A 24,366-nucleotide genomic window follows, 5' to 3' on the forward strand; every position below is an offset into this window, starting at 1 on the left:
GTTTTTCAAGTATTTTTTCAGGAAAGACGGCATATTTAATTTTCCCTAAATGAAAATGTGTGAGAGATAGATGTAGTCCTTCAATATATCATCAGTGTTGTTATTGTTAACTATTTTTAATTGAAAAAAAGCTGAAAGAAAATATAAATTCTTCTATCCATCAATTCTCCAAACCACGTGTCCATGTAAAGACTATTAGGAAATGTAAAGAATATTAGGTAATTATAATTGTTTTAAATCAAATGAAAATGAGAAAAGTTGGCAACTAATTGAAATGAAAGTTGATGTAGCTATACTAAAATGACAAATTAAAACTGAAATATAAATGAATTAAAGATAAATTAATTAATAAAATTACAAATGCACTTAACAAAATTTAAATGAAAGCTAATTCAAAATATTAATATCAATTAATATTAATAAAGGCTCGTTTTCATTTGAGAAACATTTAATATGGCGCCCTATGTGAAAACAGTCCATACCAAGGACAAATGCTGCTGAGTCAAAATGTGTATTGATAGGCTACTTGTAACATATTGGGTCCATACATTAATTCGCTTTTTCGCAATAATCTAATGTAAGCAGAAAATAACCAAATGTATATTCTGCATTATTACTGTGATCAGAATGTATACTGTTTGCAACTCGCTCATTTCCGTGCAAAAATAAAGCTGACATTGCCCATCCTCAGTCGTCTCCACGTGTGGTTATGACGAAATCCTATGAAGTAATTACGTCATCACCTTACGTCAGTCACGGTCACAGCGTAGTTTCCGGTGCGCCATTTTAGGCTGCATGGCGCAAGTTCCACTGGGAAGATGGCGGGTGAAACTGGCTTGTGGTTCGTTTTTTCTTTTGGACAATTATAAGTTTTATGCCGATAATTGGTAAACGCATCTCTGCTGTTGGTTGTGCTAAATGCTCGGCGGTGTGTTGAACCACCGCGCGTGAGGAAGCGATGTCTACTGAAGTCCTGAGGTAAGGAAATTTTCTTTTCCACTGCTAACGTGCACACTGTTGTGTTTGTTAATATTCCTCGACAATACATCAATTAAATCCAGTCGCTGTTTGAATTAAATCTCTGCTCTTTAATCTCCCTTACATAAAGGAATGTTAGGTTTTACGTTTTGACTTTGCAGTTTTGGTCTAACGTTATCTGCACCAGCCGAACAAAGAGTCGGTGCTCCTCTGAGGAAGATCTATAAACCCTATTTAAGTCTTATTAAACGTAAACCTCACATATTCCTGTCAGACTGAAGCCTGAGATATGGTTATGTCTATTAGAAACTCTCTGTGGCTGTGTGTAGTGTGGTTTTAGGTTTATAAGGGCTATTCGGTGTATTTAAATGTATCATGAGGGATTCCAGCGGGAGGCAGTTGCCATGGAGATGAGCTGTGTCTTGTCTTTGCAGACCCAGGCCGGTGGCCGGTGGAGGAAGTAAGTTAGGTGAGCTGATTGGGAAGCTCCATGAGTACCTTTCGGCATCTACGGAAGACAAAAATGAACCTACTTTACCCGGACACTGGAATGGTGAGTACAGTAGGGAAAATATATTGCTCATTACAGTCACAACTGACCAGAACCAAAAATAAACTCATTAATGGAGCAGTTATAGTTCAATTTCTATCATGTCTCGTTGACAGGAACTACGGCCAAAGAATACCTGGAGCAGCAGGCTCTTGTCCAGACCGCAGAGGAGGTAGAGTGTTTCTAGAGTGCTGCAGGGATGAGATGATCTTCACAAATGAAAACAACTTGCATACCTAAGCCTAAATACAATTGTATCAGAAAGTTAAAGTTAGGCTATAAACGAACCTCACCACAGTCGCATGACTTTAACGTCACCACCTCTAAGCTTCAGATGACACTTTCCATCTTTATTTAAAAATCTACAATTTGGAAAGTTTAATTTAGAATAGTTTGCAAGAGCTCTAGTCTCATTTAGCCACAGGTTAGCAACTGCCTTTTTCAAGACACATAAAAACTTAAAGAAATCACAAGTGGGTTATTGGTGATGTATTTTATGTAGTAGAATAACGAAAATATCTTGAGCTTGTAGTAACCATAGATGTTATTTGATGCATTTAAACAAAAACCCATTGACTTTGGGATGATGGAACCAGAAGGTTAAAAATGCTAACTTGTTTCTGGGCTTTAGGTCCTGTGGCACTCTATTGTAAAGATTAACAAGAACTCTCATTGTAATTTAAGTTGGCTGAAATTTAGTTGAGATTTATTTGTTTTTAAAATGTTTTTTTCTTTTCAGCCCAGCGGTCCCTCAGAAGTGGGAATGTTTTCGTCGGCTCGTTCAAGAAGGTTTGTCAATTAAGGATGAACCACATCTGGAGACCCTTTGTGCACTGACTTGATTAACTCATTTGTAAACTGTTACTCTTACAGGAAACCGACTGTTGTCACCAAACACAGCGGGATAAACGAGTCGGACGCTTCGTCTGAGAGTGGAGCAGAGGATGTGATGTCTGTCCACTCCAACGACCATGACACTAACTTTCTACCCAAAGGTGCTACTCCCATTCTCGTATTCACTTGGCTGATTCAGATGATCATGCCTGTGTGATGTATTTTATGTTATGGTTTCTGTTATTGAATACATTAGGATATTGAGCCCCTTTATTATCTGACACAGGAACGGCGTTTGTGCTGCCAGAGCCGGTCTTTAATGAAGCTCGTGATGATTTCCGTGGTCCAGAATTCCGCAGTAGGCGTGTTTACAAGCAGCACAGAGATGGTGACAGACGCAGAGGTAAGAGAGAGGCACAACGTTAAGCTTTAAATAGGGCTGGCCGATATATATATATATTCTGGCGACAATGTGTGTATAGAGATTTTGCTGTATCATTTATTGAACTGCTTGAAGTTATTGACTTGTTAGATCAATAAAGAAACATGCAAAATGAGAAAACAAAGCATAGGACATGCTTAATGTTAAAAAGATTAAGTGTAATAAGTTGCAAAAAACTAAACAAAACAATGCTGTACTTGTGCTGTCTGACACCTGAAGCTGGAGCAAGTGCACAAAAAGCCGCCATTCAGAAAGCATGCTATCCTGAATTCAGTTCTCTTTCACAGCTTATTGCACTTCATTGATACAAATGAAATAACAGCACAATCTTGGTGAGAATTCACATAAACATGGTGCGTTGTCTCTTACTTGAGCGTAAATGGATAGGGAAGAATTTGGATGTGTCAGTACATTAGAACTGTGCACAGCAGTGTAATATACCTGCTTCCTGTGTCCTTAATGTTAATCAAACAGCAAAAGACAGAAAATCAATCACTCCTCTTTAGTGAATAACTTAAATGGGTGGTTGATTATGATTTCACTTTTCTACCTTTAGTTTGTGTGTAATGTTGCTGTTTGAGCACAAACAACATCTGCAAAGTTACCACGCTCAAAGTTCAAAGCTAAGGGAGATATTTTCTTTTAAAGAAATTGCTTTTCAAGGACTACAACAAATGGCTGGTAAGGACTACATGACATTCCTCCCGGGTTAGTGACATCACCAACCCTAAAATGTACATAAACCCCGCCCTCGGAACACGATTTATAGATCATCAATACAGAATATGCTAATCAATGACTAGGAGATAACTACACATAAGTTACATAAATTCGTCAACTAACCATTCAGGGATGTTGTCTACATGTTGTCACTTCTTCTTGAGTCTCTCTATCTTTCTGACTCCGGTTTGAACATAAAAGGCTAAACGTTTTTGAAATTTTCAGTGCATGCCTGTGTAAGGTAATCGAAGCTCCTAAGGACAAGAGCTCTTGTAGCTCCACCCCCCTGTGCTGTGAGCAGCAGCTCATTTGCATTTAAAGGGACAGACACAAAACGAATCGTTTTTGCTCACCCTCAAGAAGTGACCATTTTAACATGCTATATACAAATATCTGTGGGCTATTTTGAGCTAAAACTTCACATATACACTCTGGGGACATCAGAGATTTATTTTACATCTTGTGAAAAGGGCATTATTCCACCCCTTTAAGTGGCTTAAATAAGGGTTAAATGTGTATTTGTTTCATACACTGAAAGCACTGTTTGTTTGTTTTTTTGTTCATTGTATTTGTTCTTTTGTCGTTTGCATCTTTGATCTTTTTATTAACAAAGATAACTTAAAATAAATAATTCAGGGCTCAACACTAAAGATTTTTTTCTACTGGCCCAGTTTTTTTTGACCCATGTAACCTTGTATTGTAATAAATAAGGTTATGGCACCAAAATTTTAGATAATGATTTCATTTCACAATTTTGATAATACAGCAAAAACTGCTTGCCTAAAACGAAGATGGTTTTTAAACATCTAAATTACATGATGTGCCGATTAATTAATATATAAACAGAACTTTCGTTTTGGCAAACTATCCCCAAATAGGAAATTGTTTTTCAATTAAATTATTTAAATAAGTAACTAAAACCACCAGTAGGTGGTGGTAAATGTCTAGATAAGTAAGTTGAGTCATTCGTTTGATTTGTTTCAATGAAGCAGCGCTGTGCAGACTGCTCTGTGTTAGAGAAGCAGAGGTCTACTAAGGAGTACATGCATTTCCTGGAAAACCCTTTGGATGTTTTGACGGTTATCTCTTTCCGATAAAATGGTGTCCCGAGCGACTTCAACATGCTGTGTGTCAGAGACAATAATGTACATAATTGACTCTTATAAACATAGCTTTGGGAACTTGACCATAATCAAACTACATTTGATAAAAATTGCCTACCGTCTCAGTTGTTAAAAAGATTAAGGCAATTATCAGAGTAATTGATAAAAGACGTTACATTCTTACATGATTTGTTACATGTAATTTCTCCTTAGCAGAATTTGACTATATCATGACACATAAGGGTTTGGTTATATTGCCCACCCCAATCTTTAATTAATAATATCCCTTTATTAAATTAAAAATTTCAAACTGATGGTGATGCTTTTGTTATTGTTAGAGCTCCCGGGACAGAAGACTAACAGCCACCTCAAATCCTATCAGAGAGGTTCCCAAGCACCCAATCTCAAAACACTGTTTTGTAGCACACATAAAACAAAGAATTCAGTGTTCATGCCAGAAACAGTTTATCAGCTAAACTTGAAAGATAGTTTGTCACCCAATCTTACACAAAATAACTTTCCTCACAATGGGGAATTCAGACCATTTTCTGTGGCGCTTTTAGCTGTGTGTGTCAGGCTATGAGGGTAAACTCTTCTGATTTGTGTTTGTGTGTGTTAGGAGGATATGAGTTGGAGAGGGTAAACTGCACAGCGTGCGGTCAGCAGGTGAATCATTTCCAACGTGACTCAGTCTACAGACACCCTATGCTTAAAGTGCTTATTTGCAAGGTATGTAAATGTGAGCCTCTGCAGTAATCTGTGTAATGTTTGTTTATGCATATGAAAGTTAACAGGAGAGTTAAAATCAACGCTACTTTCTCATACCTGCATTGTTTTTAGAGCATGTTTGACAACTAGTGAAATCTTCCACAGAGTTTTATAAGAATCTGTTTGTTTTCTTGTAGAGTTGCTTTAAATATTATATGAGTGATGACATCAGCAAAGATTCAGAGGGGATGGACGAGCAATGCAGGTACGTTTGTGATTGTCAAAAAATTTAGTTTTTTTTTTGTCTAGAGAGAATTTTATAAAGCAGATTAGGATCATACATGATTAACTAATATGTGTGGGTTAATATCTCCTGTACCTTCATTTATAAAATGATACATTTATGATACATATATTTAGGATTTAAGAAAATGTGGCTTGTTTTAGCAAAACATCAGTTTTTTAGGATTTAAATCAGCATACATTCAATAAATACTGCTATGTATACATGGTTATTTTTCCTCCCCCTTTTTAAACAAATATTCTTTACAAATAAAATGTCATTAAAATAGCAAAAAAAAGTTTCTTAAAATAGACACTCTTCCTTTTGCTTTTCATTTTTTTCATCTGACCCACACATTTCTCAAGTTTAACCCTCTGGAGTCTGAGCGGTTTTCTGGGCCCTTGAGATGTTCTGACATGCCCTGACATTTGTGCTTTTTTCAGTTGCTTATAAACATATTAATGGCAAAGGTGTAAATTCACTCAATAAAGCACAAACAGGGCTACCATAATATGTGAGCCACGTGTATGTACATGTTTTAATTTTTGAGAGAATAATGTTTATGCGTGGATATTGAAAAAACTAAAAACTAAAATTTCTGAAATAAGGCCACAAAACACATAGTAAATATGTGTCAATAAGACTTTTGACCAATGGATGTCGTCGCCTATAGTTTTTTTCTTCAAAATTATGTGAAAATAGTCTTGCTTTATCGTTCAAATAAAACCATACATTGATTTAAATTGATGTAAAACAGGTTTTGCTTGGAAAGCCAATATGCGAGGGGGCGTGAACGAGGAGTGGTTTTCACCTGAATTACCACCCACTCTGCATAATGATGAGCCATTCACACAGGTGTGAAACTGGCTGAGCCACAATGCTTGGACAAAAGATATTTAGAAGAAGACTTATATTGACCATTTAAGATTTTGCTTACATCTATCTTGTACATATGTTGTGCTATTTTATTAAAAAGGTTACAATTACAACAATAATTACAATTTCAACAATATTTCAAGTGTACTCTTTCTTTGTAAAAAAAAAAAGAAAGATTATAGGCCTACATTTTATCTATGTATTCATTACTTTGAATATAGCCAACATTGGAACAGCTAACATCTTAGTTGATGACTTTATTTTTGACAAAAATATTAGGCTATTTTATATATAGAAATTGCTAAACAAAAGCTTATTTGACGAGGCAGTATATTCTACAGTAAGAACTGTACCCAAATCTACTAAACAAAATGTTGTCTTTCATATTTCGCCTGACTGTAAAGTTGTTTTCATGAAATATTAGGGCATATAAATGTTAATTTGCAGTTTACGTTGCTTATACAAATAGCCAACATTTTATTTCAACATATTTCAGTCGATTTTTACTCATCTCAGTATAGCAATACAGTTTGCTAAAACATCATCATTCGTTGACGATAGGCTTATTTACTTTAAATCCAGGAAAGTTGTTAATGAAAAAATTATTAAAATTAAGATACAATTGATACAAAACGAAATTCGTTTTAAAGAAAGGATTTGTACTTTCTGTTTTGAGGTCTCTGTGAAAGTTTGAAAGTCTTTTAGTGTTTTTTTTTTAGAGCTCGCGTCCATAATGGAGAAAAAAAACAGAGCGCATGCCGTTCATTCGTCAATAAACAGAAACCCGAGAAGGAAAAACTTACTAGTATTCCTCAGCTCCTATTCCTCGTATTCCTCATTATTCCTCACAGCGCTGCAAGACGGTGTAAGCAAGTAATGTTCTGAATAAACTTGTGTTTTGGTTTTCTCGAGCTGATGGGGGCGTTCACAGGATTGCGCGGATTACCTCAGCCATTTGCGTTTGAATAGCGTGCGCTCTCCGTGGGCGGAGTCACATTACATTTGAATTAGCTCTAATTAGGTCGACTGGAATCGCTCTCTTTTAATACAGATTTCACAAGATGAGAATATTTGTTTTTTATATAAATTACTTCATTTAAAAGAAGAGATTTCAAGCTTCATAAAGACATATATCACGTGTATGTGTGAGAAGTATTCACTGAGTTATGGTTCATTTTCGGACGCGTTTCAGAATGGACTACACGGACAGAGAGAAGGCAGAACTCGCTTCGTGTTTATTTTTCTTTATTTGTCGAAAAGCACAACACTATGTTTTTATTGTGAGTATACACAAAAATAATACACATTTAACAGAATCGATTGATGTATGGAACTCCTATGGAAAATCAAAGTCAACAGAGTATTCATGAGTTTCTTTTACACTGATAAAAAAAAAGCAAGCTGGTATCGCCGGCGATACCGTCGACCTCAGGGGGTTAAGAGATTCACTTGTGCAGAAGGCAGCCTAAGATTCACCATTATCATAGGTACATGATGATGAAAGTCAGAGCAGCTGACATCATCTCAATTAATAGATAGGGTTTGCAGTTGATGTATTCACTTATTTGTGGGTTTGTAAAACAAGTGCTCTAAATCCCTGTTCATTCAGGTGGTGTGCAGAGGGAGGCAGTCTGATTGGCTGTGATTACTGCAGTAACGCCTTCTGTAAGAAATGTGTCCTGCGTAACCTGGGGAGGAAGGAGCTGTCCACCATCCTGGAGGAGGAGAGGAAGTGGTACTGTTATGTGTGCAGTCCCGAGCCACTGGTGGAGCTGGTGTTGGCCTGCGACTCTGTTCTAGAGAGCTTGGAGCAGGCTCAAAAACGAGTCTCCCGTACCGACCCAAACTCGGTCAGGGGGAGGGCGAACAAGGGTCGTAGTGCGTCCTATCTGATGGGGGCTGGAGGTGGAACGGTGCCCTCTGCAGGCCTTTATCAGCGAATGCAGCGGTTTGTAGATGTCACAACATCTTTGAGTCATTCCTTCAAGGCAGTTGTTCAAAGTGAAAGAGAGGAGGATGGAAACCAAGAAGAGAAGATAGAGAGAATTGGGCAGTTACGGATGTTCCGCGCTGTACTGGATGATCTGCAAGCAGCCAACAGTGCATTACAGGTAAAAGAAGTTACCAGTTTTTACTAATTAAACTAAGAAGAATGCTTACAATAAAAGAACCATACAATTTTGATTAGGGATGCACAGATAAGCCGGTAATTATTATTTCCATGTGAAGACTGATAGCGATACTTGTCTGATTTTAAAATTAACAATTAAAAAAACACTAAAACCTAAAATCAATCATTTTAAATGCTAGTTTAAGTTGAATTTAGACATCTTATGTTAAACTATGGCAGATATAACATTTGACCAAAGATTTATTCTGAAATATTACAATTTAAAATAACTAATTTAAATGTAAATTATTCCTGTGATAGCAATGCTGAAATTGCAGTCGTTTCTCCAGTTTTCGGTGTCACTAAAATCATCTAATATGCTAATTTGGTGCTCAAGTAACTTTTCTTATCAATGTTTAAAACAGTTGTTGCTTCTAAATATATTTGTGGAAACCATAATACTTTTTTGCAGTTTGTTCATATGAATGTATTACAACAACATCTAATTTGTAATTGCAGGAAGCCCTGGACCATGAGCTGACTGGGCCCAAATGTGCCAGTAGAAGTGCTTTAGATAATAAATCAAAAGGGAGACGTAGACCGAAGAAGGCCATGTCATCACGGAGCCCTGGACTCACTAAAGAGCTGGTGGTCAAACTTACTCCCGTACCAGTCAGCCCACAGCCCATCAGCAGCAACTTTCCTTCTGTTGATCCATCACCTGACAGACAAAACGTAAACATTGGAGTGACTGATGGAACACTGGAAGAAAGTGAAGCAAAGGTGGAGATGGAGAAAGGGATCGAGATGGAGGGAATGACTGAGAGAGATCGACACGTGGAGAATTTTTGTGGTAATAATGAAGTGGAAGAGAAAGAGGAAGAGGAGGAGGAGGAAGAAGAGGAGGAGGAGGAGGAGGAGGAGGGTCAAACTGACCCAAAAAGTTTGTCTTTATCAGAGGAGAATAAACGTTCTCCACGTGTAAAAACCACACCGCGCCGTCGGCGGACAAACACAAACCCCTCTGCCGAGCATGCTGGTTTAGCTGAGGATGACTCTGATTCTGACGAGGTGCCTGAAGTGCTGCTCCAGACCGCTGCTGCCATGGCGAATAGTGAGGAAGAGGGTTTGGTAGGTAGCACTTGGGACGGGGATGAGGTAAACCAGCATGTCAGAAAGCAGCGGCTCTTTGGGCTGGTAAAAACCACCCCTCCCGACAGAGGCTCTCGTAAGCGGAATCTCAAGGAGAGATCTTCATCGTCCTCGTCATCCTCTTCTGCGTCTTCAAGGAGGGGCTCCCAAGACCAGGGGTCTGCGGTCAGAATGACCAGAGGAAGAGCCCACAAAGTTGCCAGGATGACAGGACAGAGCGGTAGTTCATCAAGTGAGGTGGGAGGACAGGAACTGGAGAGTGGTCCGAGCAGCGACTCCGACGATCAGAGGATCAAACCGCTGACAGAGGGCGTCACATTGCTGGGCTCTGGAAATTTCCAGCAGTCTTCCGGTAAGTTTGTGTGTGGGTGCAAAAAGTCAACATTTTCTTTATACAGTAATACCAGGAACATGTTTTTCTTAAGAAAAAAAAATGTAAACATAAAAGTGTTTGTAATCTAAATGTAAAAAATCTGACATGAAGAGAGCACTTTTCATAATCTGATCTTTTCATTTTTTTTTTCAGTTTCCATTTTGTTTTTTTATATTTCAGAAGCATTTTGTTTCTAATTTTAATCATTCTTATTATTCTCTGTCTATCGCTAGGTGATGAGATGGACATCCAGCCAGGTCCGTCTTTGTCTGTGGAGGACGATGATTTAGAAAATAGGTACGATTCTGACTACACCAGGGCCACACACACTTTCCCAGCACAGGCCTTCTCCACTGGACTCCGACTGTCCCAAACCCACTACAGCGAGAGCTTTGATCCAAATCTCATTTAAAAGCACGCAAGCTTCCCTTCCATTCACATGCACAGCCGCTAGACAGGGCTTTTGTACATGTCTCTCACCCAAACACGCTTTTTTGGCTCGATCAACACTGTCCGATTTTTATTTCCCCACAGTTTCTTCCACACGCAGTAGAGAGAATCTGTAGCCGTAGGCACACACCGCCCGTCAGTGGGGAAGCTCTGAGCCTGCACTGTCTAACGGAAGTCAGTGAATCATCTCCGGAGAAGCTCCTGTGTTTGAATTTTACTTCACTGACACAGACCATTGCATGTCTTTAGCAGAACTCCTGAAAGCCACACTGTCCTCTTTACTGTCTGTGCTGCTAATAAAGATTTTAAGAGGGTAGAAAGACTCTAAACCTCGGATCTGATGGATCCTGTGCTCAGTAAGACAGACAACTTCTTGTGTGTGTGTTTGTGTTTTAGGGCTCAGCTTCCCGGTTCTCACGCTGTAATGTTTTCGGTCAGTCAAAACAAAGGCTGTGTGGTTTGCTAACGGTAGGTGTTAGTTTCATATAACACTTTTGTTATTGACAGTAAAATGTCATTGTTGGTGGAATTCAAGTGAACACGTTTCTTAGGTAGAGTGAAACGCAGTCGTACAGTATTAGCATTTATGTTAAACGCGGTTGTGTTTGTTCTTTTTCAGGAGATTAATCCTGCGACAGACAACTGAATTTTCTACATTTAGGAGCTTAAACTGAAGATTTGTTTATCCCTTTGTCTGAACTGCCTTTGTTAAATAAGTTAACGTTGTTTTTTTTACGTTGTTACCTGCGGTTTTTTTTATTATTATTATTGGTCCAGTATTACATTTTCAAATCATTTACACAGAATTTATGTCCTCGTAAATTGGTGAGAAGGTCAAAAGTTTATCCTGTTAATGATTGTTCATTTTAGCAGAAGTTGATGGATGTCAGGGATTGGAAATTTGAGGGAACAGAAAACTTGACTCCAGCACGTTAAAGTTTTTGAGTTGGTGGTTTAAATGGTAGTTTAGATTGGAGCCATGGCCTCGCAGGTGGTGCATGCGCTCTAACTCATTGATTAATGGCAGACTTGTTATTTCCCCCTCGCTCCCACCCTTTTTTAATATTCATATAAATAAAATCGGTTAGAAGGCTGAACCAACCCAAATGTGAAACGATTGCTTTGGTTGACGTGGCTTCAGTTTGTGTTCAAATGTTCATGGGGCAGCAGCAGGTGGCAGTGATGATGCTCTTTCAGGCCCAACATGCAAACTGTAAGCTTGTGTGTAGTCAGTCGCTAAAAGCAGCGCGTGATCGAGTGTAGTCTTCACTCTCACATGAGTGGTTTCTGTGTGTTATTTGCATGGTTCTTATGGAGAGGCAATAAACACTTATTCTTTCTCTTGTTCTCTGTTCTTTCCCCGTTTCGTCTCTTTTTCTGTAGCTTAACAGGGTTCCCACGCATCCTGGAAAACCTGGAAAACTTTGAATTTTGTAATGCGATTTTCCAATAATGGAAAAATCATGGGAAATGTACCTCAGTATCTTGGAAAATGTGTTTACTGTAACCTTTTAATCAAACTGGTTCACCGTATCACTGACAACGTTTTCATAAAATGAAGAAATCCTGGAACCCATCGGGATTTGGAACTGGGGTCAGTTCTCATGTATTCTGGCATGAATGACATCGCAGAATCATATCGTTTTGTTTTTTCGTTTACGTTTGCCTGTGTATTGTCATGAGCAGGAATACGTCATAGTCTCTGCACACTCACCGTCATTTCTGTTCTCCGCACAGAAATCACTCATTGATATCAACTGACATTGATACCATACATATTTCAATACATTATTATTTCTATTATTATTTTCCAAAGGATAGTTACTATATCAGGTTCATTCGAGTGGACAGTTCGAATCTTCCGGAGGCTTCTTTTGTCACTCAAATGAAAGGCCAATTCACATTAGCTGTGCATATTGAACCATGCCAATAACCACGATACCTCAGTGGCTATGTTACCTGTAAACATTAAATGATTCACAAAAATATTTGTTTTGCTTAAGTGTGCCTGTAGAAAATATAATTATTAGATTTCTGAAGATTCTTCCAAAATTATAATCAAGATTAAATCCAGCGGAATCAGAATCTGTGGCATGCTGTCAATTACCATGGAAAACTAGCTTGACTCGTCTCCATAACCATTGAACATTACATGTTTAACATGACACTGGTGCTATCGAATCAGAATGTGACCAAATTCTGATTAATATCTTCTGTGTTTGTGTTAAGTGTTTCTTAACTCAGTCAATCAGATTTGAACGTTACAGTTCAAATGGCAAACATTTTTACTGGAGAATTCATGTAAAATAAACCTTTGTATTTCTGCCTTTAAACTCTCAAGCCTACAAAACTTCCATTGTAAGTGCAGTACTGCAAAAATGTTTTTTCATTTTTGCAATCTAATGGACGTCAACTTTAATTTTCTAAGGCAAACAACAGCAGGCCACAGATGTTGATTAAATATTAGAGATGTGCGTCACATAAAATGGCTTGAAGAAATATATATCTTGGACCAAGTGGGAACCCTGCCTGACCTTAACATGCATTAACATTAACATGCTTCTGATAATAATCAATTTTTTCACCCATCTTTCAAAGTGTTCTTTTTTCTGTTTGTTGTCTTTACTTTCTTGTAGAATCCTCTCACTTTCATTGGATTTCATTGCATTTCAAAAACCCTAAGAGCTCAAATATTTATTGCATGCTAATGTCCTTTTGTTTGGAAGTATTTATTACTGCTATTGTTTTATTAAAATGTTTTATGCAGAAACAGCCTTTTCGTTATTTTCACCAGAAAGAAGCATGCATTATTTTGCATCTGAGAAGAGAAAATGTAAATAACTGTGTAAGAACTGTATATGAATTGTAGTTGTAATAAAAGTTTATACCCCAGCCACAACAGCCTCTGTGCATTTTGTATTATATATATTTGGTTATTGTTATTTAGTTTTTGGGGGTGTTGCATTCAGTTTGTCATATTCAGAGGTTCAGAATGCCTCATCTACATTTCTTGTCTGACTTTTTACGTTTCACTCATAAATTAAGGGTTTTTATATTTGTGAAACTAACAGACCACTTTATAGCCCATTTGATATTTTTCATTGTTTAGTAACCTGTTATTTAAATGTTGGTATGTCCTTTATATTTACGTCCTTGCTAATTTAAATGAAAAAAAGAGAAAAGAATAGAAACTACTTCTGTTCTTCTGAATTGTTTCTGTGTAACAAAACATGCAATATTGCTACTATTTAAGTGCACTTTTGAGAAATTACAATGAAAGAGGTTGGAGGAAGATGCATTGTTTAATGAGTCTGAATCCATTGGTCACCCACCTCACATTTTGTCCCTCTTTTCTCTTCATCCCTTTTCTCTCTCTATTCTCTTTACTGCTTCATCCCATCATTTGTTTTATGAAGAATTGCGAGGCAGATTCTGCTGGCTCAGATCAGAGCTAACCTCTCTGATTCTGAGCTGGACGCCAGCTCAGATGAGCAATCAGAGAGCACGAGAGGAGAGGATGAGAAGGAGAAAAAGAAGAAGAGCAAGAGCGAAGCATCTGAGACAACAGATGAGGAAGGTGAGTGAAGGCCAATACCACTGGTACCATGGAGAACAGACCTTGCAACTACTTTTGCATCTTAATGTATATGGCATTTCTGATGAAAACAACAAACAGCATCTGAAACTGATTTAACTTCACTGTATTGTATGTAGCTTTACAACACTTTATAATATCTTTTATTAACATATGCAGCAGATCCTTCGAATACTTAAAATATTATTAGACGATATTCTTGTATTTTATTTTTGCGTGAACAAAAATAGTTTCTCTTCAGACAATGATGGCTCAGATTCCAGTGGGTCAAAGTCAGGGTCACGGCACCGCCACCGATTGTTGCGACATGGTCTTACCTTATCAGAGGGAGAAGCAAAAAGTCAAAAGCAAGGGGAGAAAAAGAAGAAGAAGAGTAAAAGAGAAGTCCAAGATTTAGGATGCGTTGTTGGTGAGTTAAACAGTTGCACAGGTTTTTTTTTTTTTACTCTTAAAAATAATGTAACGTTCTGATTATTTGTTCGGACCTGGTGTTATTTAGATTTTTTTCCATTTTAATCCTAGTGAGCAGCAGTGATGAAACGGTTGACTCTGCCCAATATGAGGACCTCAGCCTTTCAGAGTCTGAGGAAATAGGGTAAAGCTCAAGATATCATATTAATCAACCGGAGTCTGTAATGGACATCAAACACTTGAATAAAAAAGCACATTTTCAATTAGTACCTACCATTTTTTCCCAATGTATTCATTTTTGTAGGTCCCAGTCACCCACTCATAATGAGAAGCTTCAAAGTCCATCACGCACACCTGACAAGACCACCGCTGCTGATGTGTGTGTTTGTTCCTTCTATATCATAGATGCTGTGAATGTGGATTCTTCAATTATTTATTTATTTATTAATTTTATTTTTTTGGGGTGGTCGATATGTAGGATGATGTCTCTCCAACCACCGAGGAAAGTTTGAGGAGCACCCCTCGAGGGAGAAGGCAGATCAGACGGCTTCTAGAGGTGGGTCAGCTGGCCCGGGAGACACAGAGCGCTCTGAAAGAAGAGGAGGAGCGCAGGAAGAGATTAGCAGAGAGAGAAAAACAAAGACTGGAACGTGAAAGGAGAGAACGGGAAGAAGCAGACCCAGAGGTGATGAACTGCATAGTGTCTTATTATGTTACATTTTTAAATATTAAAGAGATTTAAGATATTGAAATTCTGTCCTCATTTACTCTTTTTCATGTCAAGATGTTGTGGGATTTTTATTTATTTATTTTGTCCATATAGTTTTGGGCAAAATATCTTTAATGTTCCACAAAAGAAAGTCATACAGGTTTTGATTGACATGAGGGTGATTTAAGTCATGACAGAATTTTCATTATTAACTATTCCTTCAGTGTTTTTTAATGTTCATTATTAATGACATGCTTTTAACCTGAATGATAAATTTAGTGTTTTGTCTATCATTTGTAAAAAAAAATTCTCCTCTCACCTACTTTAGGTCATCTTAGTTTCTGAGAGACAGGCCACACCATTGGTTCTTGAGCAAGATGATGTAACGCAAAAGCCTATGTTGCAAGTGCACATGGGCTTTCTGAATAAACTTAAACCACACCAGCGAGAGGGTGAGAAAATTTGCCTTTGTACAGTGTTAATACAGTAAGTTGCACGAGGCACATTAGATGATTCACAAAAAATATTTGTTTTAACATGGTTATTATTTATTTTGCTTAAGTGTGCCTGTAGAAAATATAATTATTTGATTTCTGAAGATTCTTCTTGCAAATATTGTAATAATACAGTGAGATATTTGTGTGAGCAAAAATCCTGCAACAGAGATCTGATCTCACCATCATCGAGTCAGTCTAGTATTGCATAAAGAGACAGCCTAAATCATGGGGTTAACCACTAATATTTGATGTAATGGTTTTGAAAAATACTAACATAGTCATTTGCGGGTGTGGGTCAGGAGTCAATATGCAGGAGTGGACTGTGGGTCAAATTGCCAAGGCAATTTTTATGTGTCAAATAATGTTCATTGTATTATTTTACTTACACATTTTATGCTTTTCAAATTTATTAACTCACCTCTGTCTGTCATTATGACATGTAATAACTGTGCAGTACAGGAGCTCTCCAAAACTCTTTTTTATTTTTTTTGTCTTCCTGGTGTATAATTTTATCCAATTATAAAGTCCATTGAAGAACTGTGGCAGACTCAAAAGGATAAATAAAAACATAGTTTTTTAATCAATTGAATGCATCCTTACTGAATAAAAGTATTAATTACTTCTTTTTTTTAAACAAACTTTTAAGGCTACATTAGAGGATATGCCCTATGACATTTTCCTAACGATTACAACAGTAGAAATTAGTCAGAACATGACTGTTTTTCATCTGTTTTAATATTCACATGCATTTATGAAGCAGCATGAACGAAATGAAAGCCAGTGATGTGACCTAGTGACAGTTTGTGGTGGAGATGGTTCATGTAGTGCATATGTATTTGTTGTTAGGTGTGCGGTTCATGTGGGACTGCTGTTGTGAGTCTGTTCAGAGTGTGAAGTCGTCTCCAGGCTCCGGATGTATTCTGGCCCATTGCATGGGCCTGGGCAAGACCTTTCAGGTAAGGGGCACATGAATATTCTCCTTTTCTTTGAAAAATCAGAAAGTGGAAGTTTCACAGACAGTATCTGTGTCTGTGTGTGTTTCAGGTCATCGTGTTCCTTCACACAGTGCTGTTGTGTAAAGAGTTGCCACTGAAGACGGCTCTGGTGGTGTGTCCTCTCAACACGGTGCTGAACTGGAAGAGTGAGTTTGACCAGTGGCAGAGGGGCTTAAGACCACACAGACTGAGGGTCGGTAGAATTATTTCACTTCTTGTGTTGATCAAGTAAAATAACTGTTTTCTATTTTAATGTATTTTAAAATGTAATTTATTCCTGTGATGGCAAAGCTGAATTTTCAGCATCATTACTCCAGTCTTCAGTGTCACATGATTCTTCAGAAAGAATTTGAATATGCTGATTTGGTTCTCAAGAAACATTTCTTATCAATGTTAAAAATGCTTGTGCTGCTTAATATTTTTGTGGAAACTGCGATATGTTCTTTGATGAATACAGAGTTCAAAAGAACAGCATTTATTTGAAATGGAAGTCTTTTGTAACATTATAAATGTTATTACTGTCACTTTTAATCTTTACTGTATAAAATAAGTTTCTTTAAAAAACAAAGATTTTACCCCAAACTTGAATGGAAGTGTAAGTTAGAAAGTTGCAGAACTAGCTAACATAGGGGCTTTTTTCAGATCTGAATCTCTCCTTATATGTGTTGCATTTATTCATCTTTAATTTTGTGTTTCTAATGTAAAGCTATCACATGACTTCAGAAGACTTGGAATAAAGCGCTCAAGCAATGTTTAGGCTTTTTAAACTACACATAATGTAACCCTTTTTTAACCCGAGGTTAAGGCCACTTTCAATCTGAACTTAAACATTGACAGTGCAAAAGGGATAATAAGGCTAACTCAGGGTTACATTAATCCAGGGATAAAATTAAAATTGTCATCATTTACTCACCCTCATGTTGTTCCAAACCTTTATGAGTTTCTTTCTTCTGTTGAACACAAAATATTTTTGAAGAATGTTGGTAAGACAGTTGACTGTAGCCATTGACTTCCATAGTAGGAAAAAAATACAATGGAAGACAAGTCAATGGGGTACATCAACTGTTTGGTTCCCAACATTCTTCAAAATATCATCTTTTATGTTCAACAGAAGACCGAAACTCATACAGGTTTGGAACAACTTGAGGGTGAGTAAATTATGTAAATTTGATGACATCATTTTTGAGTGAACTATCCCTTTAAGATCACTGACCTGGAATCACTGAACCTAGAAAAATCTGTTAAGAATAATCTTTTTTTGTGTTGCATAAAAAAAAAAAGTCTTGTTTTCTTGCCTGTTTGTTGAATATAGACTTTTGACCACATCACTGATATTTTTTTCTGATCATCTCTGCCTTTTTTCTTGGGTCTGCCTCACACAGGTGGCAGAGCTGGCTACGGTGAAGTCTTTGGCTGTTCGCGTTGAGCTGTTGACTGAATGGTTTAAGAATGGTGGCGTGATAATCATGGGTTATGAGGTTTTTCGTGTTCTGACGAACACAGATAGTGCAAAATACAGCAAACACAAAGAAAGCTTCCGCTCAATTCTCCTGGATCCGGGTAAATTCTTCTGAATAATCCATCTTCAAATACTGAGTACAGTTAAAATGTTTTTTAAATTATTTTAAAACCTGTGTGTGTTAGGCCCTGATCTGGTGGTGTGTGACGAGGGCCATGTCCTTAGGAATGCAGACTCCAGCATCTCAAAAGCCATGCGAGCTATACGTACACGTAGGAGAGTCATTTTGACGGGAACACCGCTTCAAAACAACCTCACTGAGTGTAATCACTTTTCATCTCCATTTCTATAAAAATCTGCTTGTGAAAAATTACTTATGTTTTTAATATTAAATTCAATCAATCTTTTTGAGGTTGTCTGACTTTAAAGGCAAAGTGTGTCAATTTTTTTGTTTATTGTTCTAGATCACTGCATGGTAAACTTCATTAAGGAGAACCTGCTGGGTTCTCTAAAGGAGTTCCGAAACCGTTTTATTAATCCAATCCAGAACGGCCAGTGCGCAGACTCCACCCCTGCTGATGTCAGACTGATGAAGAATAGATCGCACGTCCTCCATCAGATGATGTCAGGATTCATACAGGTGAAAGAGAGAGAATAAATAGAGCTAGAGGCTGTGGAAAAAAAGGCTAAATGTTTTGTATTTGATGATTTGTGTTTGTGTTGCAGAGGCGGGACTATGCAGTTTTGACGTCCTGTTTGCCACCCAAGCGCGAGTATGTGCTGTCAGTCCGGATGACACCTCTGCAGTGTCGGTTATACACACACTATCTGCAAAACTACAAAGGTCAGAGTCTCACAAGCACACACTAGAGCTGGACTAGTACTGTGACAGTAGAAAAGTGTCAACCTGTAGAGATAAAGCTAATATTTGTTATCATGGTATGGCTCATATTGAAATTCTATACTTGTTTTTTTTTTCTAAATAAATTCAAAATAAAACCCTAAAAACTAAAATCAGTCATTTAAAATGCTTAGTTTAAACATCATGGCATTATAATGTACCAAAATATATATTTTGAGATTTAACACTGTTATTAAATTGTTGTATAGATGAATTTTAAGTCAGTTTTAGATTGTGTAAAATATCATCTAAATGTAAAAATTGGATAAATGAGCAATTAATACAATTAAGATTAAATATCCAATATCGGCTGATATTTTAATCCAGTATTGCATAAAAATAGCCTTAGATACTAACATGGATTTAAAATTGCTATATGGGTGATGTGATAAAAACGTTTTTATTTTATTTTAATTTCAAACATTGTATTAATTTTGTCATACCATTTAATTCTAACACACACTGCGCTAAAAGACTGATAGCATGGAAATGATAACAGTGTCTTTATTTTAGGGCAAGGAGCAGGTGTGAACAGTTTGTTTCAGGATCTTCATGTTCTGAGTTTGATTTGGACTCATCCCTGGTGTCTTAAACTTGCTCAGCTGAGCAGGAATAAGGTATACACCCCCTCATCCAGATACACTACTGTTCAAAAGTTTGGGGCCAGTAAGATTTTTTTAATAAAGAAATTATTACTTTTATTCAGCAAGGTGGCATAAAATTGATCAAAAGACAGTTAAGACTTTCGCATTGTTAAAAATTGTATTTCAAACTAATTCTGTTCTTTTGAACTTTCTATTCATCAAAGAATCCTTAAAAAAAAATCTCAAATGTTAGGCTGCACAAGTGATTTCAACATTTATAGAAAATAAGAAACGTTTCTTGAGCAGCAAATCAGCATATTAGAATGATTTCTGAAGGATCATGTGACACTGAAGACTGGAGTAATGATGCTGAAAACTCAGCTTTGCCATCACAGAAGTAAATGACATTTTAAAATCTATTCAACTTATTAACAGTCTATTCAAAACTTATTTTAAATGATTATATTTCACAATGTTACTGTTTTTACTGTCGTTCTGATCAAATAAATGTAGCCTTGGTGAGAATGAGAAGATTTTGAATGGTAGTGTACATGCATCATGACTCCTTTTTACAAACATCCTATCAGTTGTCACTGATTTTTCTCCATCACCTTATATATTTCTGTGTGATGCAGGGGAAAGAGCAAGAGCCTGCTCCTGTCTTCACAGGGCTGGATGCAGGTTTGGAGAGAGATTCTCCTAAGCCAAATGGCTCTGAAAGGTATGTTGTGTCATATCAGATTTCAGTCTTTTCTATACCAATAATGTTTCTCATGCTTTTGTAAAATATCACACATTAATGCTAGAGTGACTTTGAATAGAAGAGTAATTTGAGAACATTTTGTTTTGGAAACAATTGGTAAATGAAAGACTGCTGCTTGAATGACACAATCACAACCGACCAGAACATATTTTATTTTATTTGTAATAAACAGTTATGTAGAACAGTTGAGAGATCTGCTAGAAGTCAAATTTTGCACAAGACCAGGTTTGCTCTGATGTTTCCACCATCTGTCTCATAGGAGAGATGCAAAGATCACAGGTTTAGTGGGTGATGGAGAGGGAGATACTGATCCAGTCTCCTCAGTCTGTGGGTCCAATCAAAAGCAAGATGTCACAAACAAACCCACAATGGAAATTCCTGGTGGGGAAGCTGGTACATGTACACTCTCTCTCTCTCTCTCTCTCTCTCTCTCTCTCTCTCTCTCTCTCTCTCTCTCTCTCTCTCTCTCTCTCTCTCTCTCTCTTTGAATCTGTCTCTCTTTGTCTGTATGTCTGTCTCACTTTTAGTGTCTCTGTCTATTGTTCAGGATTTATTATGGATAGCAGGACATCTGCGGACTGGTATCTGCCGTTTGTAACAGCAGCTGATGCCAAGGTGCTGGAGCATTCTGGGAAATTACAGTTGCTACTGGAGATTTTACACTGGGCAGAGGAGCTACAAGACAAAGTGTGAGGAACTCGTGCTTGAATAGAAGTAGCACTTGTTATAAGCTTTGTTTTGGTTCATATTCATATTTGGTTCATTGAAAGAAATCAAACAAGAATGCTTAAAATGGTGACAGTAAAAGTCACAGTAAAGACTGTTATAAAAACTTTCTATTTCAAATAAATGTTGTTCTTTTGAACTCTATTCATTCAAGAATCCTGAAAAACATATCACAATTTCCATACAAAAATTAAGCAGAACAACCATTTTAACATTGATTATAATTAGAAATAAGAAATGTTTCTTGAGCACCAAATCAGCTTAGTAGAATGATTTCTGAAGGATCATGTGACACTGAAGACTGGAGTAATTCAGCTTTGCCATTACAGGAATAAATTACATTTTTAAATAAATTAAAACAGAAATCACGTTAAATTGTAATATTTCACAATATTACTGTTTTTACTGTATTTTTAAACGATATTGTGGATTAAACGGTTGTGTGTTAAATGTTCAGAGTGACTAAGTTGGACACATGAATGAATGCTGTTTGCTTTTGTTCAGGTTGGTGTTCAGTCAATCTCTGATATCACTGGACCTTATTGAGAGTTTCCTCCTGTATGCAGATGAGACCAGCGGGAAGGAAGGGTGTCCATACAAGGGTAAAAACAGTTTCTACAGGGGATTGTCATTTGAGCTGTCATTTGTTCATTGTATACAATAGTGTTTTTTTGTGTGTGTATTGGCAGGAAAGAAATCGTGGGTAAAAAATAAAGATTATTATCGTTTGGACGGCAACACTAGTGCTTGTGCTCGCAAGAGATGGGCTCAAGAGTTTAACAACACTAAAAACATAAGGTACTGCACACAAAATGCTCATAAACATTACATTTAAGTTTTCTGGATTTCTTGTCCTGACTCTTGGTGTTTCCTCTGTGTCAGAGGGAGGTTGTTTCTGATCTCAACCCGTGCGGGGTCTCTAGGAATCAATCTGGTTGCTGCAAACCGAGTCGTGGTGTTTGACGCTTGCTGGAATCCATCATATGACATCCAGAGCATCTTCAGAGTCTATCGCTTTGGGCAGAAAAAAACTGTAGCTGTGTATCGTTTTCTGGCTCAGGTATGCACATAGAATCACACATACTTGGGCGGACTTCTCATATTTAAGAAATTTTTTTATTAAAATGATTTTATTAAAATTTATTAAAATGTTTCAGTAAACATTTTAATATTCTGAAATATTACAATTTGAAATAATTGTATTCTATTTTAATAAATTTTTTTTAAAAAAATGTATTCCTGTGAAAAAGAAAAAGTATTAGTTTCCACAAAAATGTTAAGCATAGCAGCACAGCTACTTTCAACATTGATAACAATAAAACAATCAGACAGTAATGATGCTGAAAATTCAGCTTTGCCATCACAGGAATATTACATTTTAAAACATAAATAGAATTTATTTTAAATTGTAATAATATTTTGCAATATTACTGTTTTTACTGTATTTTTATTCAAATAAATGCAGCATTGGTGAGCATAAGAGACTTCTTTCAAAAACATTAACTTTGTTATTATTATCATTAAATATTTCCAAACTTTTGACAGGTACTGTATATTTTATAATATTTTTATATATACATTTTTAATGTGTTTGTTCTTTTTTGTGTGTGTGTAGGGGACGATGGAACAGAACATTTATGAGCGGCAGGTTGCTAAGCAGTCTCTGTCCTCCCGTGTTCTGGACCAGCAGCAGATTCAGAGACACTTCACACACAGTCAGCTGAACGAGCTGTACCACTTCCAGCCAGACCTACGGCCCAGTAAACACACAGAAACGCCTGCGGTAAACACGCATACATGGACCTGCTGTTGTACAACACACAGATGTGGGTACGTGAGATAATTATGACCACAAGGCTTTATCTTCTTTTTGTCATCCTTTATCAGGATGAGGTGTTGGTCCGGCTGCTGCAGAGCTGTGAGCAGCTCATAGTAAGTTATCATGAGCACAACTCATTGTTAGACCACCGGGAGGAAGAGGAGCTGAGTGAGGAAGAGCGCAGAGCAGCCTGGGATGAATACCGTGCAGAAAAGAAGGTGCATACTGCTAGTCTGTGGTTTTAAACTGTGGTACAGAGTGCCCCCAGGTGGTACATCACAACCCTGGTAATTTACACTTTTAGAGCACGAATGTCCAATCCTGCTCCTGGTGGGCCACTGTCCTGCAGAGTTTAGCTCTGACCCCAATTAAAAACACCTGAACCAGCTATTCAAGGTCTTACCAGGCATCCTAGAAACTTCTAGGCAAAAATTTTATTTCTGTGCAAAAAAGAGAGTGACCAAAAACTGAGACAGCAATTATTGTGTTTTCTGTGAGCTTTATCTTCTTAAGGCAGTTTTAAAGATTGGGGTTGCCCAAACCTGGGTTACACGACCCTGACCTTTATGTGAAAATAAAAATTGTCTGTCACTAGCCTTCATTCTGCATGTCACATTTGTTCAACAGCTCAGTCATGATTTGTCTCTTTCAGGCCGCTGTACAGATCTCCAATGAAGCCGCCTCCAGACAAGCCAATCGGGATCTACAGGTACAGTTTAATCGCTAACATTTAAGGATTCTGTATTTGTGTGTGTATTAAACAGAAATTCTGCAGCTGTAGACTGCAGTACTAAAAATCTATCTCTTTCTCTCAGCAGGCTGTGGCTTTACGAAATGTTGGCTATACAACCAAGAGCGTTCCTCCAACTTCACTTGCTGTCAAACAAGGCAATGCCCAACATTCTGCTGCTTTGGATGTTTATAACAACCCCAACATCACCTTCCAGCTGCAACCCAAAGTGGTTTACTCCGTTTCAAAAGCAAATACATAGCCTGATATTGACTTGATATAACAAAGGTCCAAGATCTATTGCTTTTCGAACTACCTCAAAACCAGTATGAATATGCTGAAATGTATCTCCTTTTGGGCACAATGGGGTTCAGAAGCCTGTATACAAAAAGACAGTTGTTAAGTGTCTTTGCTAACACTTTTTATGTTTAAATATAAAGAAATTAGTTTTCAAAAGGTCTTAAAAGTCGGCTCAATCTGTCTTATGACGTGAGGATTGTTCTCTGTTCAACTGCTTTGTAGATGTAATAAGATAAAAGAAATAAAGATACACTTGCTTGATAGAAAAAAACCCACTTGCTTGCTGTGTCCTGTGCAG

The 24,366-nt window shown here is 37.3% G+C and overlaps 1 protein-coding gene across 2 annotated transcripts; it reads left to right on the top strand.

Moving 5' to 3' along the window:
* Positions 1-724: 724 nt before the first annotated feature.
* Positions 725-24,333, top strand: atrxl (ATRX chromatin remodeler, like). Of its 2 annotated transcripts, none has more exons than XM_081365866.1 (34): positions 725-978; positions 1,413-1,531; positions 1,645-1,700; positions 2,268-2,317; positions 2,402-2,523; positions 2,649-2,765; positions 5,247-5,356; positions 5,533-5,600; positions 8,104-8,605; positions 9,124-10,108; positions 10,363-10,426; positions 13,996-14,156; positions 14,416-14,583; positions 14,697-14,769; positions 14,890-14,962; positions 15,064-15,270; positions 15,623-15,746; positions 16,638-16,747; positions 16,836-16,979; positions 18,169-18,346; positions 18,431-18,568; positions 18,710-18,885; positions 18,972-19,089; positions 19,660-19,763; positions 20,366-20,451; positions 20,753-20,886; positions 21,041-21,182; positions 21,724-21,821; positions 21,909-22,017; positions 22,102-22,279; positions 22,835-23,002; positions 23,107-23,256; positions 23,691-23,747; positions 23,857-24,333. In XM_081365866.1, exons 1-34 carry the CDS (start codon positions 959-961, stop codon positions 24,028-24,030), a joined length of 5,283 nt encoding a protein of 1,760 aa, XP_081221992.1. In that variant the 5' UTR covers positions 725-958; the 3' UTR covers positions 24,031-24,333. The 2 variants fall into 2 exon arrangements, with proteins under 2 accessions (XP_081221992.1, XP_081221991.1); XM_081365865.1 differs by having other exon boundaries at positions 23,854-24,332.
* Positions 24,334-24,366: the final 33 nt, after the last annotated feature.

Source organism: Scardinius erythrophthalmus (assembly GCF_964197995.2).
Source record: "Scardinius erythrophthalmus genome assembly, chromosome: 5".
Lineage (NCBI taxonomy): Eukaryota > Metazoa > Chordata > Actinopteri > Cypriniformes > Leuciscidae > Scardinius > Scardinius erythrophthalmus.